This window comes from Anomaloglossus baeobatrachus, chromosome 3, assembly GCF_048569485.1.
Source record: "Anomaloglossus baeobatrachus isolate aAnoBae1 chromosome 3, aAnoBae1.hap1, whole genome shotgun sequence".
Classification (NCBI taxonomy): domain Eukaryota; kingdom Metazoa; phylum Chordata; class Amphibia; order Anura; family Aromobatidae; genus Anomaloglossus; species Anomaloglossus baeobatrachus.
Genome location: NC_134355.1, coordinates 507,738,056 through 507,763,922, shown reverse-complemented (window position 1 = coordinate 507,763,922; position 25,867 = coordinate 507,738,056). Strand labels below are relative to the sequence as shown.

The window sequence follows — 25,867 nt, the reverse complement described above, 5'->3', positions numbered from 1 at the left end:
TTTTGCATGCTAGCCAGGTACAGCAGGCAGGTATAGGCTGCCCACAGCTGCCTATTTGTACCAGGTTGGGAACCAAAAATATAGGGAAGCTCTTTTTTTAATTTATTCATGAGTTTCATGAAATAATTAAAAAAAAAACGCCCAATTTTTGTGTCCAGCCAGGTACAACTGAGCAGCTGGGGATTGGAATCCACAGCGCAGGGTGGCCCAAGCTTTCTGGGCCACCCTCGCTGAGAATTGCAATCTGCAGCCGCCCCAGAAAATGGCGCTTTTATAGAAGCACCATCTTCTGGCGCTGTATCCAACTCTTCCAGCGGCCCTGGTGCCGGGTGGCACTCTGGGTTATAAGGGATTAATACCAGCTTTGTTTTACCAGCTGGTATTAAGCCCGAGATTCTAAATGTCAGGCCAAGTTTGACCCGGCCATTAAGAATCTCCAATAAAGTGTTAAAAAGAAGACACCACACAGAGAAAAAATACTTTATTTCCATTAAATACACAGACACACTTAGGGACTCCATCTTTATTACTCCCTCTCACCCCTCCACGATCCTGGTCTTCTGTCACCGATCTAGCTCTGCTATATCAGAAAGCTCTGGGGAGAGGAAGAACACTTTTGCTCCCCGTGCTGTCTAATCACTCAATGAGTGAGCAGAGACTGAACGTTGGTAAGCGGTGACATCACCGCTGCCACCATTGCCATAGTAACCTAATGACTGGGTTACTATAGCAGCGGTGATCTCCGATCACCTCATTCCCGGTGCCACTATGTACCGGCTGTGGCAGCTAATCCCTGCATGTGGGCTGACTCTGTAAAGAGTGCCAACATGCAGGGAGGCGGAGCCGAGCATGTGCCCGAGCATCTTGCTGGTAGTCGGTGCTCGCTGAGTATCTCGAGTACTGAGATGCTTGGGCAAGCACCGATTACTGGCGAGCATGCTCGCCCATCCCTATCGACTGACACTACAGGACCTTGCATGACGTCATAGCCATGTGACCAGTCTGTAGCCAATGAGGTAATACTGTACAACATTCAGACCTGACTGGTCACATAGTTATGACATCACAGAGGGTCCTTTAATCAGCGGCACAGCAATGATCGGACCCGGAAGCAGAAGTGCCGGGACACAGAGTCTGCAGGACGCATCGCGGAACCTGTAAGTATAATTAAAATGTTTATTATTATCTACATTCTTTATTTTACATCCCCCACCTCCCACCCCATCCCATAACTGTAAAGTCCAAGATCAGTGATCGGAAGCCAGATTGTGTTATCTTGATCCCGATCTCGATCTTTATCTCTTATCCCGACCATCACTACTACTGAGGACTATTTTTAAGATTATAATCCTAGATAATTCCTGACTTTGTGCAAGTGTACCTAAAAATATTGATGCTGTTTTGAAGGCAAAAGGATGGTCACATCAAATATTGATTGGATTTAGATATCTCTTTTGGTCATTCACTTTGAATTTTGTTAATAATAATAGTTTCTCTTTAACACTTCTATTTTTTATTAAGCATTCTTTTTCTGCAGCATTTTTTTTCCCACCTGCCTAAAATTTTTCAAAGGCAGGTGGGATTTATTATACAGTTAGGTCCAGAAATATTTGGACAGTGACACAAGTTTTGTTATTTTAGCTGTTTACAAAAACATGTTCAGAAATACAATTATATATATAATATGGGCTGAAAGTGCACACTCCCAACTGCAATATGAGAGTTTTCACATCCAAATCGGAGAAAGGGTTTAGGAATCATAGCTCTGCAATGCATAGCCTCCTCTTTTTCAAGGGACCAAAAGTAATTGGACAAGGGACTCTAAGGGCTGCAATTAACTCTGAAGGCGTCTCCCTCGTTAACCTGTAATCAATGAAGTAGTTAAAAGGTCTGGGGTTGATTACAGGTGTGTGGTTTTGCATTTGGAAGCTGTTCCTGTGACCAGACAACACGCGATCTAAGGAACTCTCAATTGAGGTGAAGCAGAACATCCTGAGGCTGAAAAAAAAGAAAAAATCCATCAGAGAGATAGCAGACATGCTTGGAGTAGCAAAATCAACAGTCGGGTACATTCTGAGAAAAAAGAAATTGACTGGTGAGCTTGGGAACTCAAAAAGGCCTGGGCGTCCACGGATGACAACAGTGGTGGATGATCGCCGCATACTTTCTTTGGTGAAGAAGAACCCGTTCACAACATCAACTGAAGTCCAGAACACTCTCAGTGAAGTAGGTGTATCTGTCTCTAAGTCAACAGTAAAGAGAAGACTCCATGAAAGTAAATACAAAGGGTTCACATCTAGATGCAAACCATTCATCAATTCCAAAAATAGACAGGCCAGAGTTAAATTTGCTGAAAAACACCTCATGAAGCCAGCTCAGTTCTGGAAAAGTATTCTATGGACAGATGAGACAAAGATCAACCTGTACCAGAATGATGGGAAGAAAAAAGTTTGGAGAAGAAAGGAAACGGCACATGATCCAAGGCACACCACATCCTCTGTAAAACATGGTGGAGGCAACGTGATGGCATGGGCATGCATGGCTTTCAATGGCACTGGGTCACTTGTGTTTATTGATGACATAACAGCAGACAAGAGTAGCCGGATGAATTCTGAAGTGTACTGGGATATACTTTCAGCCCAGATTCAGCCAAATGCCGCAAAGTTGATCGGACGGCGCTTCATAAAACAGATGGACAATGACCCCAAGCATACAGCCAAAGCTACCCAGGAGTTCATGAGTGCAAAAAAGTGGAACATTCTGCAATGGCCAAGTCAATCGCCAGATCTTAACCCAATTGAGCATGCATTTCACTTGCTCAAATCCAGACTTAAGATGGAAAGACCCACAAACAAGCAAGACCTGAAGGCTGCGGCTGTAAAGGCCTGGCAAAGCATTAAGAAGGAGGAAACCCAGCGTTTGGTGATGTCCATGGGTTCCAGACTTAAGGCAGTGATTGCCTCCAAAGGATTCGCAACAAAATATTGAAAATAAAAATATTTTGTTTGGGTTTATTTGTCCAATTACTTTTGACCTCCTAAAATGTGGAGTGTTTGTAAAGAAATGTGTACAATTCCTACAATTTCTATCAGATATTCTTGTTCAAACCTTCAAATTAAACGTTACAATCTGCACTTCAATTCTGTTGTAGAGGTTTCATTTTAAATCCAATGTGGTGGCATGCAGAGCCCAACTCGCGAAAATTGTGTCACTGTCCAAATATTTCTGGACCTAACTGTATATCTACTATTTGGAGGGGTCTAGTCCCAAGTCATGTGGGACTCAATTTACACTGTACGTATTCAACACTGGAAGTCTATCTTAAGAATTGGTTTAAAAAAAAATAAATGATAATATATTATTTGTGTTGTTTCCTAGACAGCTGTCACATGGAGTTTTGCTCAAAACTCGCCAAGTGTCATGGCGGCATCAAATTCTGTTCACACTACAGTTTGTATAAAATATGCTGGAAAGAAAAGATTGCTCAAATAGGGTCTTATCCCAGATGAAGGATTAGCAGGTATTCACAGAATTGCTCCCTTGTACCAGTTGTGAGAAGTCACAACTACTATTGCTGGCATGCAAAGGACTGCTACTGCAGCCCCCAAACAAGTGTAGACCATAGGCTGGAGAAGAAAGGGTTAAAACACTGCGCTGTAGTGGAAAGATGAAACCATCTCAATGGTCCCATCATATGAAGACATTTGTTTTTGACCTGAAGAAGGAGACATCTTTTTTCCAAAACACATTGAAATAAATCACTTTCAAGTCATCCTGATATTTTCATCTTTCCACTGCAGAGCAGTGCTTTAACCCTTTCTTTTCCAGCCTACTGTTCAAATTACAAATTCTGACATGCCACACTATGGTTTCTCTGGAGTTACACGGGCAGGTTTCGGCATTGACCAGCTGTGTGCTCATTAATGATTAAATTAACAAGAATTAACTTTTACTGGCCTGCTGGTTACCTCCAGGATCACATGTTGTTGGAAACCTATTACATTTACTCCATGCCTTTCTAAGATGGTGGAACCTGTCTTCCCATACCAACTATAGTTTATTGCTGTGTTGGTCTGTGTGCTGTTGTCTCCCAGTAACTGAATTGCTTTGTGCATGGAGTTGTTGTGAATTTGTCCTGCTGTCTTGTTGTTTCCTCCCTGCTCTTATTTTCCTCTTAAGCTCTTATTGTCTTATACCTTTGTATGTGTGTCCTGTGTGATAGAGTTTTGGTTTCACCTGTTTATGTACATATGTTGGCTTTATCCCTTCTACCTTGGCCCTCCCCAGAGGTTGGGAGGAGAGGATATGAAATCAGGGCAAGGAAGGTGGCTCAGACATCCTCACCTTCAGAAGTAACTCTAGAAAAAGAGATAGCTAGCATCCCCTATCCTGAAGGCCAGTCTAAGAGCCCCTAATTCCTGCTTTTCCCTCACTTTCTGTGACATTATAGTCATTCCATGCTTACATTTTGGCATGCACCCAGTTCCTTCACTACCTTGCAGTCCTTATCCCTCCAGGTGGCAGAATTAAAGGGGGCAATTCAGCAACATGCACAGTCTGCGCAATCTGTGTTAGTTGCCGTACCCAAACTGCCCCTCTCTGGAAGATTTTCTGGGGAGCGCAGCCGGTTTGTTTCCTTCAAGGAAGCATGGAAATTGTATTACCGGTTTTGTCGTCACTTCTCTGGTATTGAGGCGCAGCGGGTGGTTATTGTAGTCTCGCTCCTGAGTGGGGACCTAAAAGCATGGGCTTTTTCCTTGCCCCCTGAGTCAGTTTGTGTTTGTGTTAGTTGGCGGGTTTTTCACTGCACTTGGTCTTATCTATGATGATCTGATCCAGATAAAGTATCTTTAGTTGAGTTTAAAATCCATTCACTGCACCAGGGGAATCAGTTGGCAGAGGACTATTACGCTGGTCCGTGGACATTCTGTGGAATGACCCTGCACTCAAAAAATAGTTTTTTTCATTGTGTGTCTGAGAGGGTAAAGGAAGCTTTCATACAGAGTGTGTGATGTCTCTTGTAATCCATATAGTTTGCTATTTCCATCAGAGGTCTCACAACAAGAAGACTCTCTGGGAAGTGGTCACTGTTCTAACATTGCCTCCCAAGATCTCACCCGAGCCCATGCAGCGTGTAGGGACATCTTATGAGAGGAGGAACCCGTCTAATTCTAAAAGGGGAGGAGTTTGTTTTTATTGTGGTAAAAAAAGACACTATATTAGAACCTGTCCATTGGTGACCAAGAAAAATCGTCAGTCAGAAAACTTTTAGAACCAGGTGGGTTGGGAAATTCTAACCTGGGTCTACATATTTCGTCCACCATGATGTCTCAGTGTATAATACCTTCCAGGGTTAAAATAAGGGTCCAAGAAGTCCCTAAAAAGTTTTTCTAGATAATGATTCTGGGGAAAACATGGGAGGAGAGGTAATTGATGAACAGTTTGCTCGCTCCTCAGGGTTAAAGGTGAATGAGTTATCTAGTCCGGTCTAGATTTTGGCCATTTAATTGTCACCCCTCTTCCAAGGGGTCTTTATGGAGTGTGTACAGTGTCTAGAACTCCACATAGGGGTTATATGCTCAAAGACATTCCTACACATATAGTTTTAGGCTTCCCTTGGTTGGCAATTACATAACCCTATTGTTTTCTGGTAAACTCAGGACATAATCAAATGAAGCTCTTACTGTATTGAACACTGTCTACGGACCTATATCTATCATAGTTTTTAAGGTTGAAGGGAGACTCTAAGTCCATCTAGTTCAACCTGTAGCCTAACATGTTGATCCAGAGGAAGGCAAAAAAACCCCAATGTGGCAAACAAGTTCCAATGGGGAAAAAATCCGGCAATCAGACTAGTTCCCTGGATCAATACCCTGTCATAAAATCTAATATACATAACTGGTAATATTAAATTTTTCAAGAAAGGCATATCTTGGTGATAACCACTAGTATTCTGGATCCTCTCTCAGATTTTAGTGATGTTTTCTCTAAGAAGGGTTGTCAGGAGTTGACGCCGCATAGACCTTATGACTGCACCAAAAGGTTAAAGCCAGGGGCCAAGTTGCCCAAGCGCAGACTGTATAATCTGTCTAGTCCTGAGAGACTAGCTTTAAAAGAGTATATAATGGAGAGTTTGGCTAATGGACACATTAGGCCATCTTTGTCCCCTGTGTCTGAAGATTCCTTCTTTGTCAAAAAGAAGGATGGTGGACTATGTCTGTGTCTGGATTTAGATGAGCTCAACCAGATTATGGTTTGTGACCTGTATCCTTGGCTACTCATTCCGGACCTATTTAATCAGATTGCCGGTGCTAAATGATTCTCCAAACTCAACCTTAGTGGGGCTTATAATCTGATTTGGATCCAACAGGGGGATGATTGGAAGATGCCATTCAATACACCAGAGGGTCACTTAGAAAATTTGGTAATGCCGTTTGGTCTGACCAATCCGCCTGTGGTTTTCAGCACTTTGTTAATTATGTATTTGCTCCCTATTAGGGAAAATTGTTATCATTTACCTGGATGATGTTCTCATTTATTCACAGGATTTTGGGTCTCATGATATGTCACACAGGTTTTGCAAATTCTCAGAGAGAATAAGTTGTGCGCAAAATTAGAAAGGTGCGTCTTCGCTGTTCCGGAACTTCAATTTTTGGGTCACATAATTTCAGTTTCTGGTTTTAGGATGGATCCCACTAAGCTACAGGTTATATTAAAATGTTACCATCCTGAGGCCCTTAAGGCTCTGCAACATTTCTTGAAGCTTGCAAAATTTACATGAATTGTTAAAAAAAATTCTGCCATAGCAAGACGACACGACGAAAAAAGGTACGGACATTTCTAAATAGTCTGAGGGTGCTTTGTACGCATTTGACTGTCTAAAAAAGTGCTTCTCGTTGTCAACTGTATTAGTACAACCTGTTGCTTCTCAACCCTACACAGTGGAGGTTGACGCTTCAGATGTGGGATTAAAGGTACCGTCACACTAAGCAACTTACCAGCGATCCCAACAACGATGGGGATCGCTGGTAAGTTGCTAGGAGGTTGCTGGTGAGCTGTCACACTGCGACGCTCCAGCGATCCCACCAGCAACCTGACCTGGCAGGGATCGCTGGAGCGTGGCTACACGAGTTGCTGGTGAGCTCACCAGCAACCAGTGACCAGCCCCCAGCGCCGCGTGGAAGATGCTGCGCTTGGTAACTAAGGTAAATATCGGTAACCAACCCGATATTTACCTTGGTTACCACCGCACGGAGCTACACGTGCAGAGAGCAGGGAGCAGCGCACACTGAGCGCTGGCTCCATGCTCTCCTAGCTACAGCACACATCGGGTTAATTACCCGATGTGTGCTGCAGCTAAATGTGCACAGAGCAGGGAGCAGCGCACAATGCTTAGCGCTGGCTCCCTGCTCTCCTAGTTACAGCACACATCAGGTTAATTACCCGATGTATGCTGCAGCTAAATGTGCACAGAGCAGGGAGCAGCGCACAATGCTTAGCACTGGCTCCCTGCTCTCCTACTTACAGCACACATCAGGTTAATTAACCCGATGTGTCCTGCAGCTAGCTACATGTGCACAGAGCAGGAGCCGGCAGCACAGGCAGTGAGAGCGGCGGAGGCTGGTATCGAAGGTAAATATCGGGTAACCAAGGACAGGGCTTCTTGGTTACCCGATGTTTACATTGGTTACCAGCCTCTGCAGAAGCCGGCTCCTGCTGCCTGCACATTTAGTTGTTGCTGTCTCGCTGTCACACACAGCGATCAGTGCTTCACAGCGGGACAGCAACAACTAAAAAATGGCCCAGGACATTCAGCAACAACCAACGACCTCACAGCAGGGGCCAGGTTGTTGCTGGATGTCACACACAGCAACATCGCTAGCAACGTCACAAAAGTTGTTCGTTAGCGGCGATGTTGCTAGCGATGTTGCTTAGTGTGACGGGGCCTTAAGAGCTGTATTGTCTCAAGGTCCATCTGTTGGTAAACTGCAAGTGCTTCCTTTTCTAAGAAGTTATCTCCGGCTGAACGTACTGTAATTATGATATTGGTAATAGAGAATTTCTTGCTACCAAATCAGTGATTGAGGAGTGGCAACACTTTCTGACGGGAGCTATCCATCCTGTCACTGTAATAACATACCATAAAAAATTCCTTTACCTTGAGTCGACTAAACGTCTTACACCAAGAGAAGCTTGGTGGTCATTATTTTTCAATAGGTAACTTTTTTGTAACTTATCATCCGGGGTCAAAAAACAATAAAGCTGATGCATTGTCCAGGAGTTTTCTGGTGAAGGGTCTGTGATGAATCTGTTCCCATACTTCAGAAGGGAGTGGTGGTGAATCTGTACTGAGGTTGAATCTAAGATTGATGAAGCCCAAGGTGAGGAACTGTCTGGGGTTCCAGCTAACAAGCCATTTGTTGCCCTGAATATTCACCTTAGGGTTCTGGAGGAGCATCATGATTGTGTCCTGGCTGGTCACAATTGGTCACAATAGGGTGATGGGTACCCTGGGTTTCATATTGCATTGCTTTTGGTGGCCCAAAATCCGGAGGGATGTGGTGTCCTATGTGTCTGTGTGTGCCTCCTGTGCATTCTCAAAGGCATCACACTCTTGTCCATCAGGTTGTCTGTAGCCTTTGAGTGTCCCTAGCCAATCTTGATAACGAAAAAAGACAGTTGCACTCTGAAATGCTAAAGCATGCAAACCATGAATGTAGGAATGTAGACATACATTACTGCTAAGGGAAATCTAAGAAAAAATTGAAATATTTAGCATAAAAAATGGCCATTTCTATATCTGTCCAGTAGCCATGTCAAGACAATCTCATAATACTGTGTACTTACACCGAACTTAAGCCTCTCTCTGGGTTTAAAAACCTCCATGTGTATTGTCGGGTAGGAACCTGCTAATAAAGAATAAAATCACCTGTGGCTAATGGGGAAGGCGGCTCAGACATCCTCACCTTCAGGGGTATCTCTAGGATTAGGGATAGCTAGCCTGAGGGCCAGTCTAAGAGCCCCTATCCTCTGCTTTCCCCTCATTCACCGTGACAATCAGAACTTGAATGCATTGATACTACCTTATTTCCATACTGGTGAAAGTATGCCTAAGTGTTGGTCAGGTATATTGTAATCTGCTAACAGCTCCCCCAACAACTAGTAGACTTTCTCATGATCTTGAGTTTGGATTTGAACATTTGCTCTTATGTGTGGATCTGTAGATTTTTGTACTATGCTAGAATTAGAGGAGGATGGAGAGAGACTGATACCTGACTTTTTGCCTCCCCTGTTTTGTTTTAATTTTAATGAAAGCATAATATGCTCTATGCACAGGACATAACGTTTAATGTATTTATTACCTTTGGTTGCTTAGCCTTTGCTATTGCTTGTAACAATCTTAGCATATGAAGCTGTTCGCCTTCCTCTAAATGAGGCATCTGTGAAACTAGGTCTCCCAGGAATTGGTGGATGGGCTGCGGCTGCATCTCATAAATTGATGGAAGTACACGGAGGAGCATACTATTACCTGTGGAATATAACAATGCACTGTGACTAGACATACATTTCTATATAAGTGCAGTTCTGAATTATTATATCTTATATGCTATGCAAATACAGTGCCTTGCAAAAGTATTTGGCCCCCTTGAATTTTTCAGCCTTTTTCCACATTTCAGGCTTCAAACATAAAGATAAACATTTTTAATTTTATGGTGAAGAATCAACAACAAGTGGGACACAATTGTGAAGATGAATAAAATGTATTGCTTATTTTAAACTTTTATAAAAAATAAACTGACAATTGGGGCGTGCAATATTATTCGGCCCCTTTAAGTTAATACTTAAACATTTATTTGTGAACCATTCCATTGTAGATTTTGCTTTATGTTTGGGATCATTGTCTTGTTGGAAGACAAATCTCCGTTCTAGTCTCAGGTCTTTTGCAGACTACAAAAGGTTTTCTTCAAGAATGGTCCTGTATTTGGCTCCATCCATCTTCCCATCAATTTTAACCATCTTCCCTGTCCCTGCTGAAGAAAAGCATGCCCAAACCATGATGCTGCCACCACCATGTTTGACAGTGAGGATGGTGTGTTCAGGGTGATGAGCTGTGTTGCTTTTACGCCAAACATATCGGATGGCATTGTGCCCAAAAACTTCGATTTTGGTTACATCTGACCAGAGCACCTTCTTCCACATGTTTGGTGTGTCTCCCAGGTGGCTTGTGGCAAACGTTAATGGAGACTTTTTATGGATATCTTTGAGAAATGGCTTTCTCCTTGCCACTCATCTATAAAGGCCAGATTTGTGCAGTGTACGACTGATTGTTGTCCTATAGACAGACTCTCCCACCTCAGCTGTAGATCTCTGCAGTTCATCTGGAGTGATCATGGGCCTCTTGGCTGCATCTCGGATCAGTCTTCTCCTTGTTTGAGATTAAATTTTTGAGGGACGGCCGTGTCTTGGTAGATTTGCAGTGGTATGATACTCCTTCCATTTCAATATGATCACTTGCACAGTGCTTCTTGGGATGTTTAAAGTGGTAGAAATCATTTTGAAACCAAATCCAGCTTTAAACTTCTCCACAACAGTATCACAGGCCAGCCTGTTGTGTTCCTTGGTCTTCATGATGCTCTCTGTGCTATAAACAGAACACTAAAGGCCCCGTTACATGCAACGACGTATCTAACGATATATCGCTGGGGTCATGGATTCTGTGACGCACATCCAGCATCGTTAGCGACGTCGTTGCGTTTGACAGCAAGGAACGACCGTTAACGATGGAAAATACTCACCTTATCGTCCATCGATGACACGTCGTTCCTTTTCAAAAAATCGTTGATTGTTGAGCACACAGGTTGTTTGTCATTCCCGAGGCAGCACACATCGCTACGTGTGACACCCCGGGAACGACAAACAACAGCTTACCTGCGGCCGCCGGCAATGCGGAAGGTAGAAGGTGGGCGGGATGTTATGCCCGCTCATCTCCGCCCCTCCACTTCTATTGGGCGGCCGCTTAGTGACGCCGAACAAACTGCCCCTTAGAAAGGAGGCGGTTCGCCGGACACAGCGACGTCGCTAGGCAGGTAAGTATGTGTGACGGCTCCTAACGACTTTGTGCGCCATAGGCAGCGATTTGCCCGTGACGCACAAACGACGGGGGCAGGTGCTTTCACCAGCAATATCACTAGTGATATCACTGCGTGTAAAACCCCCTTTAGACTATCACAGAGCAGGTGCATTTATACGGAGACTTGATTACACACAGGTGGATTATATTTATCATCATCAGTCATTTAGGACAACATTGGATCATTCAGAGATCCTCAATGAACTTCTGGAGTGAGTTTGCTGCACTGAAAGTAAAGGGGCCGAGTAATATTGCACGCCCCAATTTTCAGTTTGTTAGTTTTTTATAAAAGTTTAAAATAAGCAAGAAATTTCGTTCAAATTCACAATTGTGTCCTACTTGTTGTTGATTTTTCACCATCAAATTATTATTTTTTTATCTTTATGTTTGAAGCCTGAAATGTGGGAAAAGGTTTAAATATTCAAGGGGGCCGAATACTTTCGCAAGGCACTGTATATAAAGGTACAAAAAGTATATGGAAAACTCATACATCTCATGGTATCTGCAGTATTGAAATGTTTTTTTTTTCCAAGAAGTAGAAAATGTTTGTACATTTCAAAGTAAAATAATATTCCTAATATTTTATTTTGCATATTGTTGACTGCTTGGGCATTTTTTTATATAAAAAAAAAAAGTTAGAACAAACATAGATATTGGCCCCAGATCACTTCTGGAGGTATGAGTTATCAAAATGCAGCTGGTGGAGAGATGATTCGGTTCCCTGTCTCAGGATCAGGAACTCCACTGTCAAAACTTAAAATATACAAAGTATATCTCATGTTACTGAAGATGGTGAAGCATCTGCTGTGTATACAGAGGAAAATACTGCGTATACTGTATATCTTTTGTTTGTTACATGATGCTCAACAGAAAGCCCATAACAACCAAGTTTAAACAATAATATTTAAAATATTTTATTAAAAACATGAATGATAATATACATGGTAAAATGTCACGTTTCTAACTATGCTCATGTTCTATTACACTCTGTGATAGATATTGTATTTGGATGAAAATACTTATTTAACAAAAACGTGTAGGGCGTGACCCCAGAAATGACACCGCACTGACTGCAAGCTGGGTCATTTTCTCTTGTCTTTGGTGAATAACAGAGTAAAGGCTACTTTACACACTGCGATATCGGTCCCGATATCGCTAGTGTGGGTACCCGCCCCCATCTGTTGCGCGACACGGGCATATCGCTGCCCGTGCCGCACAACATCGCCCACAGCCGTCACACATACTTACCTGTCCGGCGACGTCGCTGTGACGGGCGAACCGCCTCCTTTCTAAGGGGGCAGTCCATGCGGCGTCACAGCGACGTCACTGAAACGTCACTGAACCGCCGCCCAATCGCAGCGGAGGGGCGGAGATGAGCGGGACGTAACATCCTGCCCACCTCCTTCCTTCCGCATAGAGGCCGGGAGGCAGGTAGGGAGAGTTTCCTCGCTCCTGCGGCGTCACACGCAGCGATGTGTGCTGCCGCAGGAACGACGAACAACCTCGTTACTGCTGAAGTAACGCTAATTGGGAATGGACCCCCGTGTCGCTGATTAGCGATTTTGCACTGTTTTGCAACGATGCAAAATCGCTAATCGATGTCACACGCAACGGCATCGCTAATGCGGCCGGATGTGCGTCACGAATTCCGTGCCCCCAACGACTCCGCATTAGCGATGTCGTAGCGTGTAAAGCCCGCTTTACAGTCATTTATATTATCCATATTGCAAAGGACTAAAGGGTGCTTTACACGCTGCAACATCGCTAGCGATTGCTAGCGATATCGAGCGCGATAGCACCCGCCCCCGTCGCTCGTGCGATATTTGGTACTCGCTGCCGTAGCGAACATTATCGCTATGGCAGCGTCACACGAACATACCTGTGCAGCGACGTCGCTGTGACCGCCGAACAATCCATCCCTCAAGGGGGAGGTACGTTTGGCGTCATAGTGACGTCACTGCGGTGTCACACAGCGGCCGGCCAATAGAAGCGGAGGGGCGGAGATGAGAGGGATGTAACATCCCGCCCACCTCCTTCCTTCCGCATTGCCGGTGGACGCAGGTAATGAGATGTTTGTCGTTCCTGCGGTGTCACACATAGCGATGTGTGATGCCGCAGGAACGACGAACAATATCGTACCTGCGGCAGCAGCGATATTAAGGAAAGGCGCGACATGTCAACAATCACCGTTTTTGAATGATTTTGCGATCGTTGATCGTCGCTCCTTGATGTCACACGCTGCGATGTCGCTACCGGCACTGGATGACCCCGACGATATATCGGTAGCGATGTTGCAGCATGTAAAGTACCCCTTAGAAAAAGGTTGCATTAGTATTGAACGCAGGTGATCTAGATTTTCTTTCCTGCAATAATGATATGGCAGTACATGACAATGTTAGGGTTCACAATTCCTGATAAATGCCATGTGCAAACATTGGATCGTATTTATCAAAACTGTCTAAAAGAGAACCAATCAGACTTTAGCTTCTAGTTTTAAAGGGATCCTGTCACCGGATGTTCATAATACTCACCTAATAGTCGGTACAGAGCAGACTGGGAGGATAGGCGTCTCCGTTCTCCGGGTCCCGCGCCTCCTCTTTCGGCTATCTCTGTCCTCCTTCTGAAGCTAGTGTGGATGATGCATTCTACGTCATCTACACTAGCTGACAGTGAGGTCCTGCGCAGGCGCACTTTGATCTGCCCTGCACAACGTGTCTGACTGCAACAAATAACAGACGCTGTGTGTGTCCCTACAGTGTAAAAATAAATAAATAAAAAAAAATGGTGTATGGTTCCCCCATATTGATACCCAGCACAGAAAAAAGGATACAGTTACAGGTTTCAGCCCCCAACCGAGCACTTATCTTGGTTGTGTATCAAAACAAGACGTACTGCATGTGGCTTTTTTTGTTTACTTATTTAAACAAATAGTTTAAAAAATCAGTGTGCGGTCACCCCTAATTTTGATACCCAGCCATGATAAAACCGACAGCTAGGGATGGTATTCTCAGGCTGGGTAGGACCCATAATTATTGCCCCCCAACCTAAAAATAGCAGCCTGCAGACACCGAGGATTTTTACATCCATTAGATGTGACAATCACAGTACTTTACCTGGCTCATACAGATTGCTACAGATAGAGAGAAAGAGAAATGTAAGAACACACTGGTCATAAATAAGGGCGCACAATTCTCAAACAGAATATGTACATGTGTACAATTGTACGTGTACAAAAATGGCAGTATATTAATATACTGTCATTTTTGTACACATGTACAATTGCACACATGTACATATTCTGTTTGAGAATTGTGCGACCCTATTTATGACCAGTGTGCTGTTACATTCCCCCCACTTGTTCACCTTTTTTACATTAAATATCACTTTTGCAGCAAGGATTTTTCATCGTCTTTTTCTTTTTCTCTGTGTTCTGTGGTTCACATATTGTCCTTTGTCCATTTTCTACTCTGTTTAGGTAGGCATCAACCCTTTTGTGACTAATTTTTGCTATATTTGGCATTATTATGTGTATGCTTATGTTGACAAACTTCTCATAATATGGAGATAATGACAGCTCACAGCTGCCACTAAGACCTAGATTAGTAATTGGACACGTCTATGAGACCCCTCATTACTCATTTGTAAGTGAAAAGAAATAAAACACAGAAATAAAATACAAAAAACCCACCCTCTTTCTCCTTTTTATTAGCCCCAAGAACACCTAGTTCCAACATAATTCACATGAGGTCCAGGATGATTCCAGCTCTGCTACATTACTGAAGGCACAGTGCATGGGCACAGAACATGACCCCAAGCTGTGGGCTTCAGACAGAGAATAACTGAGTCATAGCAATGAGTGGTGACGTCACTCAGTTTATCTGCGGTCATAGCTGAAGGTTCCTATGGTATCCCACTTGTGACTGCAAGTAACTTGACTTCAGTTGACCTCATTAAACTCAGTAACCTCACCTCAGATGTCAGGAGGTGCAAATTTGGCTGCTGAAATGTCTGCACCAGATTTCAGCACCAAGTTTGCACCTCCTGGCAGAAAACCACTCCAAAACAGCATGAAACCATTTGTGTTTATTTTTTTGCCAAGAGATGAAGATTTGGTGCTGAAATTTATACATCATATTCTTGCACCAAATCTGCATCTCCTGGCAAAAAAAAACATATCAAAACCACATCATGGCAAAAAATGAGCAAAAGCAAAATGCAGACATTCAGACATTTCAGTACCAAATTTGCAAACTCCTGGAAGAAAATCTCGGTTTTCTGCCAGGAGATGCAGGTCTGTGAACTCAGTAACTTAATCTAATGGATGCGACAATCCTGGGCAGCTGCAGGCTGCTTTTTTAAGGAGTGAAGGGGGGCAATAAGCATGGATCCTCCCCAGCCTGAGAATAACAGCCCCCAGCTGTTGCCTCTATCATAGCTGGGTATCAAAATTGGACAGACCACACGCTAATTTTTTAAAATTATTTAATATTTTTTTTAAAAAAAAAGATGCATGCAGTCCCTCTTATTTGATACACAGCCAAGATAAGCTCACGGCTGGGGGCTGAAGCATGTAGCCGTATGCTTTATCTGTGCTGGGTATCATAATATGGGGGAATGCTATGCCAATTTCTTTATTTATTTTTACACTAAAAGGACGCACACAGCATCTGTCGTTGGTTGCAGTCAGAGATATTGTCACACAGGGTAAGGGCGCTTCTGACTGCAACCAGAGATGTCGGGACTGCCGGTGGTCAGGGGAAGCAGTACATATTAATGAAGCATAATGAGCGGCCCAAGAAGTAAAGTTATACCACGAAAGAGACTTGGTAGGTATAATGCGCCTGCTCTACTCACCCTATCCCTTCTACCACCATTTTAAAGAGCCGAATTCTGGTCCTTATCAAGCAGATATCCAGGAACAATCCCGGGCCGGAACTGTTTTTTGTGTTTTTTTTGGACTCGCCAATCTTGGGTCCGCCCATCGCTAATTACTAGTAAATTACTTTGGATTACTAAAAATTAAGATTCAGTGTTCCAAATTAGTATGCCAAGTTAGTAGTCTAAAAAATTGGATTACTGGGTGCAATCATATTTGTGCACTCTAATACTCTAATGCCATATATCTGTGCTAACAATATCTATGGGGTTGTCAGATGAAGGCAAACATAAGAATGCAGTATCTACAGTCAAAGATGGTGCATGCTCAAAGATGTATTGGGGGTGTTTTGTTGCCTCTGGTACTGGGTGTCTTACCTGTATGCAAGGGATCATGAAATCTGAAGATTACCAAAGGATTTTAAGTTGCGATGTAGTGTCCAGTGTCAGAAAGCTGGGTTTACATCTTAATTCATAGGTCTTCCAGCAGGATAATGATCCCAAACATGAAGCCCCCAGAAATAGATGACAATAAAATGCTGGAGAGTTCTGAAGTGACAGCAATGAGTCTGGATCTAAATCCCACTGACCACCTGTGGAGAGATCTTAAAATTGCTGTTGGGAGAAGACACCCCTCAAATATGAGAGACGTGGAGCAGTTTGCAAAAGAAGAGGCATCCAAAATTTCAGTTGAGAGGTGTAAGAAGATCGTTGATGGTTATAGGAAGCGATTGATTGTAATTATTTATTCGAAGGAGCGTGCAACCAAATATCAAGTTGAGGGTGTCAACAATTTTGTTTAGCGTATTTTTTAAATTTTGTGTGATATTATGTCCATTTTGCCTTCTTATCTCTCATTTTTTGTGTTGTTCCACTTCCCACAAAGGAAATAAACATGTGTATAACAAAACGTGTAATTGCAATAAATTTTTGGGAGAAATAATTCATTTTCTGGAACAATTTCAATGGTGCCAACACTTTTGACCATTACTGTATATATATAAAAGAATAGTAAATGGTCACAAAAAGAGAGAACTCCTTGGAAATTCAATGTAGTTCTGAAATGTTAAAGTGTTAGTAAAATTTTCAAATCATGTGAACATATTTCACTAAATCTTTTTAATCTAAATCAACATTTCTGCTTTAGAAGTCAATCCACCCATTTGTGTTTCTCCAGTATTATGGTAATCCATGTGCGGTGACCAGGACTTCACACAGCTGATGGGTTTCATTTGTGTCTGCTAAATGTGACGTATGCCTAAAAGAAGCAAATAACGTGCTGATGGTCATGATATTATGTAATGACTTTAAACAAAATTCCCATTTAGCGTTCTGTGTAATTTGTAATTGTAATCACTTCTCCACCCTAATAAATGGCTTGTATTGTAGTCTGGCACAGAATGTTAGCTCTCATTATGTAACACTTTAGGTTTAGCCTCAACGAAAAATGGAAAAAAGGAACATTTTACCAAACAATCCTAAAATACATATAGTTAAATCATCATGTCATGGACTCTAAAGTGTTTTCCGATGTGGAAGAAAACACAATAACACCAAATTCTCCATAAATATGTTTATTTACCTAAAGAAAACAAATCTAAGGTTGCGGTTATTGAATGTGTCCTTCAATGTGGAAAAACAATCTTTTCCAAAGTTTTCAGATTTCGACTTTTCTGCCATATGGATGACATCTGTGTTTATATACAGACTGTAAATGCTAGGCACAATTGTGAAATGAGTGACGATACTAAGCATGCGAGTGAGACTCTTCTTTACGTGAGACCTTTTTGTTGTTGGTTGTAACAGTACACACAGGGAGAACGCTGATAAATCTAATAAGTACCTTTATATTTATCCCCCTGATGGTACAAGAGGAAATAACAATTTTTTCATATATTGTGAAACTACAATGTTCTGTTGGATGGGCCATCTGCTACTGATTTGCATAAAACGAAAGACGCAAACGTCATGGTAAGGAAATGAGGATTTAGTGTACTTGTGTATAAAGAGGGAAATAAGAAAGCGCTTTTGTTGTACTAGGAGATGAAAGGGTGGAATTGGATATTTCCTTATTTGGGGAAAAACGCAGTAATTTTGCAAGAAACCACAATCTAGGTACCGTCAAACTTAAAGGGGTTTTCCAATGAAAAAAGTTCATTTTAATAAGTAGATCTTTGAAGAATAATAAGATCCATAATTCGATGTGTTAAAAAAAATGCTCATGTGCAGAGATAATCTAAAATACATGTGCCCCTGCTATGTACTATGTAATGGCCGTGTCTGACCGTACAGGGACATGGTCTGATCATACCACATTTTCTGGGCTGGCCTTAGCGATCTGGCACCTGTGCCATTGCACAGAGCGCCAGCCGCCAGACTACAATTAGGGGCACAATGCAATTTGTTCCCCCATTATTATCCTCTCTTCTGCTGGACTTTCTATGAAATCCAGCATTTTTTAGTTTTTACATTGGGAGGTGCAGTTCGAGGGAGGTCAAGTCTGATAGGCTGCAAGTTATAGAGGGAAGGCAGCACAAAATGTGAGGACAGAAATGATTGGTCAAGCAGTAGCTTCTGTCTGCTGCTCTATGCAGAGTGCACACATGAGAGTAAAGGCAGCGCTGAGGAAAGAAGAAGCTCTGCCGCCTCCAGTCAACCCCTGCAGAATCACAGCAGCCGTGTATCGAGCTTAGGAGTTGCGTTCACACTGGTTACTGCTTCTGTATTGTGTAGGGTCTGGCAATCACATGTCCTCAGACAGGGGAGGAGGGGTCACATAAAACACAGATAGAGGTATTAAATCATGGGGTGAGAGGACTGCAGCCCTGCTTTGAATGCTGCATAGCTACTGCTATCTGTTCCACACCCACTGTCCCCTTGTAGTGATGACGAACGTGACCCTGACATCAGACAGGACAGCACTACAAGCTCCAGCATGCTCCTGACATCAGACAGGACAGCACCACAAGCTCCAGCATGCCCCTGACATCAGATAGGACAGCACTACAAGCTCCAGCATGCTCCTGACATCAGACAGGACAGCACCACAAGCTCCAGCATGCCCCTGACATCAGATAGGACAGCACTACAAGCTCTAGCATGCCCCTGGCATCAGATAGGACAGGACTACAAGCTCCAGCATGCCCCTGACATCAGATAGGACAGCACTACAAGCTCCAGCATGCCCCTGACATCAGATAGGACAGGACTACAAGCTCCAGTATGCCCCTGACATCAGATAGGAAAGGACTTCAAGCTTCAGCATGCGCCTGACATCAGATAGGAGCGCACTACAAGCTGCAGCATGCCCATTAAATCATCTGATCCCCTTCCCGTTCATGCTGCAGACAGGATGTCACGCTCCCCGAGTCCCGGCGCCGCCTGTCACTGACCGCTCCGGTCCCCGATCCTCCTGCCCGCGGCTGCCCCTCTCACTCCCTCTCCTGTTTGTCCTCCATGTCTGCCGTCCGCCGGTCCCAGCGTCCCGCTGCGACCCCGGACTCTGTGCCTGGCTCCCTTGCATCTCCTCCACCTTCCTCTCTGCTTCCTGCACTGGTCTCCGACACTCGGGCCTCGCGCATGCACATTAGGGCGCCTGCGCATTCACTCACCTCTTCTTAAAGGGCCAGCGTCCCTGGAACAGGATATGGCTGATTACAAGTACAGGGTATTTAAGACTTCCTTTTCCATGTGGGCTGTGCCTGTTCAACGTGTTCCTGTAGCTAGGTGTTCAGGTCCCTCTGTGCTTTGCACCCAGATTAACCCTGTCTCTTCCGCAGAGCCCGTCTGCCGTCCTGACTGTGTCCAGCTTGCCGGTCTCCCAGGAGGTGTCCCAGTGACTGTCTGCTGTGGATCCCACCATCTTCCGTCAACCTGAACCAGTCACCGATCCTGGATTCCACCTGGACACTTCAACCTGCATGATCCGCTGGATCTGGATCCCGTCTGCTGTTATTACTCGGCACCTGTACCTTGTTCCAGTCATCCGTCCTGCCTACAGTTCCCATTGGACTAATAGTCATCTCCCGTACAGACTTCTGAAGGACCCGTCCTCCGTACCCATAGTGTTCCGGCTACCGTGCATCTAGGCCCTCTGAAGGGGTGATCGGACAGTCCCTGTATAGGGGATCGCTCCGGGTTGCCTCTCTGGGGGAGTCCGGTGCTCGGTCCCGTGGATCCACCTCCAGGACGTTACACAGGAAAGGACTTTAAATTCCAGCATGAACCAGAAATTATTTGATCCCTGTATCTTGGCCATGTCCAGGAACATCAGTCCCACCGACCAGCCAAATACTGTAGCGACTACCTATAATGACCATTCATAGACTGTGGCAACTACCTATACTGACCAGCTATAGACTGTAGCAACTACATATAGTGACCAGTCTGACTGTGGTTACTACCTATAGTGACAAGTTCTAGACTGTGGCGACTACTTATAGTGACCAGTTAGAGACTATAGCGACTACCTACAATGACCAGCCAGAGACTGTAGCGACTATCTATAGTGACAAGCCCATAGACCATGGTGAGTACCTATAGTGACAACCCCGTAGACCATGGCGAGTACCTGTAGTGACCAGCCCATAAATCATGTAGACTATTTGTAGTGACCAGTCATAGACTGTGGCGACTAACTATAGTAACCAGCCATAGATTGTGGCGAGTATAGTGACCAAGCATAGATTGTAGAGACAACCTATAGTGAACAGTCATTGACCAGGGCGAAAAACCTATAGTGACTACTGACAAGTTATAGACTGTGACAACTACCTATATTAACCAGTCATATACCAGGGCAACTACCTATAGTGACAAACATAGACCGTGGTGACTGTATGTAGTAGGTTATGGGGGTTCATACTGTTTTTATTGGGCTGTGTGGGAGCTCATACTGTATAAAGAGGGGCTGTGTGAGGGCTCATACTGTATGTAGGGAGCAACAAATGCATCTCAATAAATTAGAATATCATCAAAAAGTTAAGTTATTAAAGGAGTTCAATGCAAAATGGAAAATACATAATATATAGAGTCATTACAAACACAGTGATCTATTTGAAGTCTTTATTTCTGTTAATGTCGATGATTCTGGCTTACAGCCAATGAAAACCCCAAAAGTCATTATTTCAGAAAATTAGAATATTATGTAAGACCGACTGAGAAAATGATTTTAAACTCAGAAATGTTGGCGCCTACTGAAAAGTCTGTACAATAAATGCCTCAATACTTGGCCGGGGCTCCTTTTGCATGAATTACTTCATCAATGCAGCGTGGCATGGCGGCAATCAGCCTGTGGCACTGCTGAGGTGTTATGGAAGCCCAGGTTGCTTTGATTGCCGCCTTCAGCTCATCTGCATTGTTGGTCTGGCATCTCTCATCTTCCTCTTGACAGGTAAGTTTGCTGGCCAATCAAGCACAGTGATACTGTGGTTATTAAACCAGGTATTGGTACTTTTGGCAGTGTGGACAGGAAAGCATGAAATGCTCTAAAATTTCCTGATAGACGGCTACGCTGGCTTTCGTTTTGATAAAATACAGTGGACCTACACCAGCAGATGACATGGCTCCCCAAACCTTCACTGATTGTGGAACCTTCACACTAAACCTCAAGCAGCTTGGATTGTGACCTTTCCACTCTCCCTCCAGACTCTGGGACCTTGATTTCCAAATGAAATGCAAAATTTACTTTCATCTGAAAACAACACCTTGGACCATTGTGCAACAGTCCAGTTCTTTTTCTCCTTGGCCCATGAAAGACACGTCTGGCATTGTCTATTGGTCATGAGTGGCTTGACACAAGGAATGAAACAGTTGTAGCCCATGTCCTGGATACGTCTGTGTGTGGTGGCTCTTGAAGCACTGACTCCAGCAGCAGTCCACTCCTTGTGAATATCCCAAAAATTTTGAATAGCCTTTTCTTAGCAATCCTATTAAGGCTGCAGTTATCCTGGTTGTTTGTGCACCTTTTTCTACGACACTTTTTCCTTCCACTCAACTTTCCATTAATATGCTTGGATAAAGCACTCTGTGAACAGCCAGATTCTTTAGCAATGTCCTTTTGTGACTTACCCTCCTTGTGGAGTTTGTCAATGACTGACTTCTGGACATCTGTCAAGTCACCAGTCTTCCCCATGATTGTGTAGCCTACTGAACCAGACTAGTGGACCATTTTAAATGCTTAGGAAGCCTTTGCAGGTGTTTTGTGGTAATTTTCTGAGATAATGACTTTTGGACTTTCATTGGCTATAAGCCATAATCACCAACATGAACAGAAATAAAACACTTGAAATAGATCTCTCTGTTTGTAATGACTCTATATAATATATGTGATTCCCTTTTTGTATTGAATTACTAAAATAAATTGACTTTTTTGATGATATTCTAATTTATTGGGATGCACTTGTATATGTGACTCATTGTTATGTCGCCACCGGAGTCTGCTCCAGCGACTTCTGCTCCGATCGCCAGGCGACGCCGTGTTCCTGCCGTGGATGGTGCTGATGATGGGAGAGGAGTCGATGCCAGCGGCACCGGTGGGCGCAGGCTCCGATCATCCACTGGGCTGGGTTATCATGGGATCTGCAGTACCACTAGCTGACTGTGGGCGGCGTGTGTCTTGCAGCTGAAGTTGCCAGCGTTCAGCTACAGCCAATGGGAAGACACCACACCCTTCTTAGTTCCCCTCTTGTCTGCTGACCTCTGCCAGAGATAGTTCTGATTTCCTGGCTCCTGGTCTGCCCTATTCTGTTTTGTGATTCCTGTGTGTTGACTTCTGCGTGCTTTCTGACTACCCTTCTGCCTGCTGTTTTTGTACCTCGCTGCCCAATCCGGATTTGACCTCTGCTATGTTTTCTGATTACGTCCTTGTCTGCCGATTCTGTCCCTGTTCTGCTATTCCTGGTTTGAACCTGCCTGACGACTACTCTCATCAGACTGCAGCCTTCCACAGGTAGTGATCTCCAGGGCCCTGTGTAATTCCAAATCCCTGTATAGGGGTTAAAGGGTTTCAGGGTTCTGGGGGTCCTGCTTGGTGAGTGGCTTCCCTCTAGTCTGTCCATTACATCCCACCTGATTCTGTTGATCCAGGCAAGCGTTACACTCATACTGTATATAGGGGGATGTCAGTATACTTAATTCTGCTCAATATTAAGTGATACAATTACTATTAATATAAAATAATAATTGCAATTAATATGTTAATATTCATGTTGAGCAGAATTAATTTCACCCTATTGGTTCTGCTCTTCACACTAGTCACAGACTGTCAAGTGGCCCCTCTGGAAAATGAATTGCCCACCCGTTGTAAAGTGTACCTATCCTGATACTATTATAAGGCAGCATGGACTGGTGACAAATCCACTAATTTCTAGAGTCATCATACTACAGTTCACAATGGACAATCTGTAATTGTGAAATCTCTGGCTTCTTGTTATGATTGAATTTATTTAGTGTATATTGTAAAGCCTAATGAGTAATGACTAAATAACTGTGCTGGTCATGTCATATACACATTAATGAAGTCAAGAAAGCTAAAGTGGTTTTCCGTAAAGCTGGTCACATATGGCTGAACGACTCAGGCCAATCAAACAATTGAATTATTTCACCTATGGGGTATTCAAGCCACTATAGTGAATCAGAAAGCTTGTTATGATGCAGAAATATTCCCAACATCCTGGAAAATGTCTTCTAAGCATACTGTTTTCTCAGAAAAGACCAACAGATAGCAGTGCTACAGCCACAGTGGAGGCCGAGGAACAAGAGACATTTATCTCAAACAGATCTTGAACTTGCAGTTGCAATGGAGTAGTCCAGTAGAAGTAGCCGTTCACATTAGATAGCTGACGGCCAAATGCTCAGTCAAGCATGTAGAATTATTGGAGAAGAGTACAAACAGCTGCTAGACATGTCTGGGGCTGCTTATCTTGCAGGGAACAAAGGATGGGAAATGTTGAAATCTACTATGACTGATCCTATTTTCCCTTAACAGTAAACTGTCAGGCTGCCCCATTATATTGTTGGCCAATTCCATGGAAATTGTCAGGGTAGTTTGACTTTAATCTTTATGGATCAGCTTAGTCCCAGCCATCACTCATGTTGAGCTCGGCTATCTTTTCCTGTCTAATAATATTCTCTATAGATTTGTATTGTCCAAGTTGAATTAGATGTAATTTAACATACGGTTTGGATCAGGTTTGATATATTACATTGTAAATGGTAATCTATTAAATTGATTATACACAGGAGATTTTTTAGATCTATTTGATCTTTATATGGAGTTTTATTGTCTTTTCTATTATCCGCCTTATTAGCTCTTTCCCTGTGATAAGAAAACGATCTTTCTTGCGTCAACTACTAGTGGTAACTACCCAATAGCTATCATCAAGATCTCCATCTTGTGGGCTGTCCTTAGGTTATATAAGCCTAAAGCCTTGGGCACCCACATGGCTGCGCTCAGTCGTCTTCATATGTGGTTCAGCAAGCACTTACCATGTTAGTACAGGGCCAGGCATTTAAGTCCTCTGGGACTGATACAGGGTTAGGAGGTAGGTGTAGGGCGAAGCGTCGCGGTCACATCAGACCGGATTAGGGTCAGTTGTGACCCTCTAATGAGCCTTGCAACATGTCTATACTCAGCTCGTATCTTAAAGAAGATCCACTACCCAAGAAAAGCTGTATCAATGGCATCTTACTCAGCCAACCAAACCCTGCCCTATACTAATGAGCAGAAAGTATAATGAATCTGCCTGCAGATAAGGGATTAGCTTGGCTAGTATCCATGGTCATTTTGCAGTGCTCATAAGTGTCGGAAAATGATTTACTGGCTAGCTACCATTAAGATTTGCATGTTTTTCCATCAAGTATTTCCAATAACACTTCCTACTCATCTGGTCTCTTTAATAAAAGCCCTCAAAGCTGTGACATCCTTCACTAACAAAAAACAACTAGTATCATACAAAATTGACCCAAGACAACAAAAAACTAGATTTTTTTTCACAAGAAAATATGTCCCTTATGTTATGTTGTGATAATTGTTCATTAGTGATGAGCAAGCGTGTGTCACAAACCGAGCTGCGGCATCTTCTCGGATGCCTCCTGGGAGGATTTCCCCTTATGCTCGGCCTCGTTCAGTTCACTTCCTTGAGTCTCGGGTACTGTCCCGAACATCTCAGCGTTTTCAATCTAAGTCGTGTGTTCTGCCTTCTGAGCATGCTCAGCCTGATAGTCTCAATTTTGAGACTAAGGGGTGCTTTACATGCTGCGACATCGCTAACGATATATCGTCGGGGTCACGGTGTTTTTGATGCACATCCGGCGTCGTTAGCGACGTCGCAGCATGTGACAGGCTGGAGCGACCTAAAACGATCGCAAAACAGACAAAAATCGTTTGTCTTGGAGAGGTTGTTTAATTAGAAAAAATCGTTGTCAGGTAAGTAGTGATGTTGTTCCTCGTTCCTGCAGCATCACACATCGCTATGTGTGACACCGCAGGAGCGACGAACATCTCCTTACCTCCGTCCCGCCGGCAATGAGAAAGGAAGGGTGGGCGGCTTGTTCCGGCCGCTCATCTCCGCCCCTCCTCTGCTATTGGCCGGCCGCTTAGTGACGTTGCGGTGACGTCGCTGTGATGCCGAACGCACCTCCCCCTTGAAGGAGGGATTGCTCGGCGGTCACAGCGACGTCGCTGCACAGGTAGGTGTGTGTGACTCTGCCGTAGCAATAATGTTCGCTATGGCAGCAATCACCACATATCGCACCAACGACGGGGGCGGGTGCTATCGCTCACGACATCGCTAGCAATAGCTAGCGATTTTGCAGCGTGTAAATCACCCTTTAGTCAGTGGTTCAGGCTTCTGAGCATGC

General features: G+C 43.7%; 1 protein-coding gene across 1 annotated transcript in view; it reads right to left on the bottom strand.

Moving 5' to 3' along the window:
* VEPH1 (ventricular zone expressed PH domain containing 1) overlaps positions 1–25,867 on the bottom strand; it is a 755,777-nt gene that overhangs the window by 492,494 nt on the left and 237,416 nt on the right. The window contains exon 5 of the mRNA XM_075340702.1: positions 9,363–9,529. Within this exon, the coding sequence (XP_075196817.1) occupies positions 9,363–9,529 (167 nt within the window). The remainder of the gene's footprint in view (positions 1–9,362; positions 9,530–25,867) is intronic.